Source organism: Ornithodoros turicata, chromosome 3 (assembly GCF_037126465.1).
Source record: "Ornithodoros turicata isolate Travis chromosome 3, ASM3712646v1, whole genome shotgun sequence".
Classification (NCBI taxonomy): Eukaryota; Metazoa; Arthropoda; class Arachnida; order Ixodida; family Argasidae; genus Ornithodoros; species Ornithodoros turicata.
Window position 1 is genome coordinate 38,823,315 of NC_088203.1, and position 7,107 is coordinate 38,830,421.

The 7,107-nt window shown below is 43.2% G+C and overlaps 1 protein-coding gene across 1 annotated transcript; it reads left to right on the plus strand.

The window, feature by feature from the left end:
• Nucleotides 1-4,029: 4,029 nt before the first annotated feature.
• Nucleotides 4,030-5,016, plus strand: LOC135389341 (uncharacterized). The gene has a single exon (XM_064619401.1). The coding sequence runs from the start codon at nt 4,030-4,032 to the stop codon at nt 5,014-5,016; it is 987 nt and encodes a 328-aa protein (XP_064475471.1).
• Nucleotides 5,017-7,107: the final 2,091 nt, after the last annotated feature.

The following is a 7,107-nucleotide window of genomic DNA, read 5'->3' on the forward strand; positions in this document are numbered from 1 at the left end:
CCGGTGACGGGGGATTGTGAAAGAAAAAGCGTGAGATATACGTTAACTGCAGCTAACCAACGGAAGCGATAGAATTGCTGATTACAGTCTGCATATGAGCAGTCAGCAGAGGGAAGGAATCCGGAAGACAAAGGGGACGACACGAAAATATAACGATTTATACATTTATTTCAGAATACTGGTCCCAGAAGGAACCTGGGAAGGAGTAGGGGACGTACATTAATTATATAATATATACACATAATACACTCGTATAGTGGCGACAATTCGAAAGAAACCCGCAAAAGAGACGCAGCAAAGGGGTCCCAAGTTACCTTCGCGAACGTGACGATCGGTAGCACGAGTGTTCTATATACCGGTAGTCTGACCTAAGCAGTAGCATAATGAAGTGTTCTTCTGAGATAGAAGAGGATTTCTCTTGACTGTGATGCCTATTAAGCGCACGTGAAAATTCCATCTAAAATCGGACGGGACAGCGACCCCAAGATATTTGTACTAAACTCCCTTGCAAGTATACTATGATGTTGGCAAAGCCTTTGTTCTACATATAACAGCATAGACACAGTTTTGTCGGTGTTCAAATTGATTTGCAATTTGTAACACCACTCGTTGATGTGTTCTAAACTGCTTTGCAAAGGTGCGTAATATAAGGCGAGCAAGGTGAGCCATAAGCAAAGCACACAGAAAGAAAGAAAAAGAGAGAGAGAACGATCGGCATATTGAGGACGCACGTTCAGACATCCCTATGTTTTTCGGAATATATCGCGCGATATGTTACGCAGTCATCAGCGAATAAACATGCTTTACAATTAATGTTACTTAACATATCGTGCATATAGACAAGAAACAGCAAAAGTCTCAAGACTGACTCCTGTCGTATACCCCAGGTGTATGGGGTTCAATCAGACAGGGAATCAGTCCCGAAGCCAATCCATGATCTTGGTATTATGTGTCAGCTTTCTATAGGGTACGTACACGGTCAAATGCCTTGGAGAGATGCAAAACCAATATTTCAATTTGTATGTTATTATATAAAGCAAATGCAAAGTCGTGGATGAAATCAAACAGGGCCATGACAGCGGAGTAGCCCTCACGAAAGATATGCTGCAAGGAATGCTGTTACTTGATCATGATGTTAATTGTTTGGAAAAGATGTGCTTTAGCAATTCACAAAAGCTGGAAAGAAGAGAAAATTCGAAACCAAAGTCGGGACTCCTGCCTTACGTATCGGTTTTATACGAGCGCATTTCCATTCGTTCGGGACAGTCCCTTCGTCCAGCGATATCTGGAAAATAATTTTGAGGAATTGCACAGCTTACTCGGCGTACCTTCTAAGAAAACCATTCGGAATATTGTCTTGCCCAGAAGACCACAATATCGCGTCCTGAAGTAATCAGTCCCGAGACTCTTTGGACTAGCATATCCACTTTTTTCCTTTGCCAATCTACCCGCAGAAGACTTCTTCATATTTACCTCCCACAGTGGCATAATAAGAAATAGAGATACAAGTGCTGCTTTAAAGTAATGTCATACTAATAATAATTCGGGAGTTTAAGTTGTGCGACAACGGTGATAGATCTATTAGGAGTTTCCCACATCTTCTATATAATCTGTTCTCTGCTGTGCGTCATTTTGTTCCTCTTTTGCTCGATACTTTGAGTAGTCATATGCCAAATTTGCTGGGAGTACGCAACAAAGACGTAGCTATAATATTACTTTTTAGTCTCACTTAATTTTCTCATTTCCTCCTTCAGTGCCTTCGTCAAACCTGAAACCAGGGTTAGTTTCCATCGCCGTCTAATTTTGTTTATGCGACGTTTAAGATGCTAAGCTTCGCGTGTCAGCCATGGTCTTTGAGTGTAAACCTTGTCTTTTTCGTTTTCCCCGTTTTTTCCTTTATCTTTCCTTCCTTCTCTTTTTCGTTTTTCCCTTTTTTTTTTTTTTTGAATAGCAAGTCGGCTTTTTGCCTGACTAGCCTTTACTTCTTTTTTTTTCTTAATAAACATACTACCCCCTTCCCCCTGGGACACGAACTTTCTTGTGGATATGTGTACAGTGGCCTTGAAAAAAATTCAGGCCATATTAACATTTCTCGAGATGCTACAGATCCAGTTAAAATTTGTACAAGGATCTGCCCAAGGAATATCGTGGAATATCTGGATTTTAGGTCTGTTATGCTTAAATTTTATATGGTGCATCTCAAGAACCATCTTGTGATCTGAATGTCAACCAAGTACTTGGCAGTCCCATTTCCAGTGAAGGGTGTTAGGCACCAGGAACAGATCACGTATTGAAGCAGAAGACTCCTGACTTCTAGTGTACCTCATAGCAAAAGGCAATATCAAGTAGTGCATTTTCATTTATGAAGTCTCAAACTCCGGTTGGGGTTTCCTAATTTACACTTCAACATGGGACCATATACTGAACAATCATGACATTATATCCTTAACCGTGTTCAATGTCAATAGGTTTCATTTGTAACTATGTTACACCCTTTTTAATATAACCTGATGATGGCGGTGATGAGGTAACAGAAAAAGATGGGGATATGAGTCGCGACAGAGTCGGGGCCACCCCAGGACGCCTACAAGCGACGAAAATGCAAACAGATGCACATACGGTGAACTGATCAATTGCAAAATGTAGGACAAAGGTCTGAGAACGAGTGAGGGTAGTACGACACAAGTAATATGGCGGGGGGGGGGGCACACCAAGCGGGCACTTCGCAAGTCATAGGGCACATGTATATTACGCTTTTCAACTTGAATCTTTATAATCTATAATGACTGTCGGTTGTGGACCACAAACCCAGGTGGCGAATTTCAACATTTATCATCATCAGTGTATTCGTTGTTATTGCATAATGTCACGCTAGCAGCGCTCTTAGGCCGCTCAATCAGTGGATAAAATGAGTTTAACATGATGTTCTAGGAACCCTTTGTATAACATCAATTCCGTTCAAGCATTTTCGGTTAATAATACAAGTGTGCATTCTTTTCTTCTCTCTCTCTCTATATATATATATATATACAAAATAAGGAGCAAGGAAGAAGGAGCAAGGTAATAAGGAATATATCTTTCGCGCTATATATACAGTGAACCCTCGTTATTATGACCATGGTCGTTCCCGAAAATTTTGGTCATAATGCGGAATTGTCATATTAACGGGGAGATTTGCAGAGGTTTCACTGCATTGTTCCCCAGGAGCATGGTCGTAAAGCGCGTATGTCAGATTATCGGGGGTCATATTAACGAGGGTTCACTGTATATGACTCGGTCGTTCTACTGGTCAACAGTAAAACCGTGCGTGCAGAGAGAATGCTACTGCGGTGCTACAATTTCGTTTTTTATGGCCGATACCATGTTCCTTTATAGTTACATAGGGAGCAAAAGAATTACATAACAACTAAGATGTGCGGCGAGGTAACTGTATAGAAAGCGCCATAGTTTAGCTAAATGACAATTTAGTTGAACAATCTACCATCGGCCTATGTTCCGTGACAAAGTGTTCCCAGCTTCCTGTACACAGCAACTCGATAATCTAGGCTGAAAAGAAAGAGTGAAGAGAAAGAAACCATCAAGGAGGCGAGCTCTCGGACGCAGTAGCCGCCCTTTATTTTGTTTTTCGACCCGGCTGTCATCATCCAACGAAGATAAGACATGCGGTCACGTGCTTCGCAACATTCCGATATCTTTCGCTTGCAGGGATCGTCGGCTAGGCAGGCGTGACGGTAGCAAATGTCACGTGGTTTAGTTACAAAGAACTGCGGATGCTAGTAAACAGTCAGTGCGGCAAACCAACGTAGTGCTGGTCCAAATATATTCGCTATAAAAATAGTCAAGCACACATACACCGTCACACACAGCATATGTTGGACTAGTTCAACGAGAATCCGCTTGGTTCGCAGCGAGCGCATAGCGCCGGAGCTCAGGAGCTTGGCTTCAAAACAGGGGCATCGCGCATTCCATGTATTGAATATGGCGGTAAGCACACCAGTCTTTCTAGCCCACCATACTGAGATTACCAAGATGAAGGCAGCTACATCTGTGCTTGAGAGTAAAATTTGTGTCCTGGAAGCAAAGGTGGCTTCTCAACAAACTGAGCTACTGAAATGTCACACAGCAAAGGCCCCTTCCTTTGATGCAATGCTGGCCGATGAGAAGATGTTGAAATTTTACACAGGCTTTTCGAGTCCTGATAGATTCCTCATTTTTGTTCGATTTGTTGAGAAAGTTGTAGCCAAGAAGGAATGTGGGCGACCGACTACGTTAACCCTGCCGCAACAGCTAGTCCTAGTCCTAAGCAGACTTCGCGTTGGCCTGCTTGAGGAAGATTTAGCATACAGGTACGGATTATCCCCAAGCACGGTGAGCAAGATGTGCACTTTCTGGGTGCAGTTCTTAGCGAGTTACCTGGAGCAAGTGCCAGTTTGGCCCAGTCGCTTAACAGTGGACCGTTTCATGCCAGAAGCTTTTGCTAAATTGTATCCAACCACCAGAGTAATTTTAGATTGCACCGAGCTCTTTATAGAGACACCAAGCCACTTCAGAACCCAGAGCGACACATACTCCAGCTACAAAAATCACAACACAGCTAAAGGCTTAATTGGGATTGCTCCTAACGGAATGATAACGTTCGTGTCAGATTTGGCTCCCGGCAAGCTGTCAGACAAAGCTATCACCAGGATTAGCGGCCTCTACAGCATGCTGGACAAGGGTGACTCTGTAATGGCCGATAGGGGCTTTCTCATAAAGGATGACCTCGAAAATATTGGTGTAGACTTGAACATACCTCCGTTCTTGGGTGGAAGGGAACAGCTGTCTTCTGAAGAAGTCACAGAAACAAGAAAAATTGCGCACCTTAGAATCCATGTTGAGCGCGTGATTCGAGAAGTAAAGAGATTTAGGATACTTAGATATGTCTTTCCCAATTCCATGGCGGAGAACCTTAACAGGGTATGGAAGGTGTGCACGCTACTATGCAATTTCACAAACGAGCCACTGGTGACACGGTAGCAGCGAACTAGGTGCACTTCAGGGTTATCCACCCACAATACATGGCTAGATATAATTGAACCTCTGTATGCAATAACGGGATAAGTCGATTTATCCCCCTTTTGCAATTTTTGCTGCAATTACATCTACATACCAGTATATGTACCTGCCAAAGAAAATTTAGGACCGTATTGCAATCTAATGGCCTGCTACAGGAGGGTAAGAAACAGGAAATGCATGTTTGTCAATGGGACGGACAATCAGATCAGGCCTCTTTTCTCGGTTTGGGATTTTTCGACTTATCCCCTTGCATACAGAGGTTCAATTAGACCCTGAAGCTTCACAGTTTTATTTTTTTCCAAACTCGGGTCTAGATATAATGCAAGCTGCCAACACATTTGTATAGAGTCGTCGTGATCAGCCTGGAAGATGTTTGATATAGTCTGAAATAGTCACCATACGATCACAAAGCAAGGGGTACTGCTTTATTTCCTTAAGGAGGACGTACCTCCTTCTGAGTGTCATTTACACACCTACACAGTAACACTTCTCGGTGCACTGTTATGCTGTTGAAAAGCAACTGACAGCAGTAAGGAAGTCATGTAAACGTACTGTTAATATGCAAATAAATGCTCTTTTGTGAAATGCATGGTACACACAGGAGCATGCATTACGCTCTTGAGTAATCCTTCCTGTTAAAGATGAAGCAAAACAACATGCGGGATGTCTCACTTGAACTGTAAATAAAGTTGTGTGTTCCAAGGCTACATGTTGGGAAAAAATAAATGTCATGGTCTGCTGGGCCATGTCTAGGTATATTAACAGCTAGGGTCAGAAGTTTCCAGGAGTTTCCAGGTACGTTTTCAAATTTGGGGTGTGAATAATAGGCTTCGTATTTACATGGTCAGATTACTGTAACCTCCGTTTAAAAAAAACTTACACAGCGTGAAGGTTAGGGGTAAAAAATGGGCCTTATACGGCTCTATTGCACACGTCTTGAAGCAAAGGTGCTCCTGAATATATATAAAGGTTGAGGTCTGTTCAGACTATATACCTGCACCAGAAGCTTTGTGCTTACTGCTTGATTTCGTTGCACAAAATTGGAACTTTTAGCTTTTTACAGACAGTCGGGGTGTAAATATTGGGTTAAAGCTTTTTCCCGATAACTGCGTCTGTCTACTGGGGGGCTAAAATGAGGGAGAGTATGATTTAAACATAAAACTTTGGGCTCTATCTATAGCCTATGGTGTTGGAGCTGAGAGTGAGAAGCAGGGGCATTCTCTGCATGTGCATAAGAAAAAGCGGCCAGTCGTGCCAACATTTCAAATGTCCACATTGGTTCATCAAAGTCTATCCTTTGCACTTTGCAGTCGTGTCCGTTGTCCACAACGAAGTCGCACCACTTCAACCCAGTAATGGCAAGCTGCCCTTGCACTTGATGAAAGTATTTATGCGTCTCCTTTAGTTTTGCATTTCTGAGATATGGTGCATGTTCTATGGCGTCAGCAATGTTCTCCACCTGCAGGTGCATAGCTTTTGCTAAAGTCTTTACCTCAATTAGACCAAACTCATTTGTAGTCTTGTCAAGCACCAGTCCATCAGGGGACGCACCCAGGAAGGGAACACTTGGATTTACGCAGAGACCAACACTGTACACGCAGTTCCCAGTTTTCTCAGTGTACTTCTGTAATGCTGCTTTTTCATTTTTGCTCCCAGTAGCCATGCAAGCCGTGGGGCATCCCCCAGAACCTGCTAGTACCATGCAAATTTTTCTGTTACTGCAGACTTCCGCCTCACAATGTCACCAAACCTTGAGGCAGTGATTCTGCCGTGCCTTTCACTGTGCCACAGAGAGCTTTGAGACTGATATCGTGTTTTACACTCAAGTTCTTGAGCATCTTCAAGGGTAAGAGTCCTTGAACACGTTGTTCTTGTTGCTCCAATCCAGAGAGCAGCAACACCTCACTGGTGGCTCATCCGGTTCATTAGTCTCTGTATCAGGCTGTTTACGTCGTGGTACTGGTTGCATGTTAGCCTCTTCCAAAACTGCAGCAAGCATCGGAGAAAGGGAATGCTCCATAAGGTCCCTGTGGAGGGTGTGCAATGCTGCGG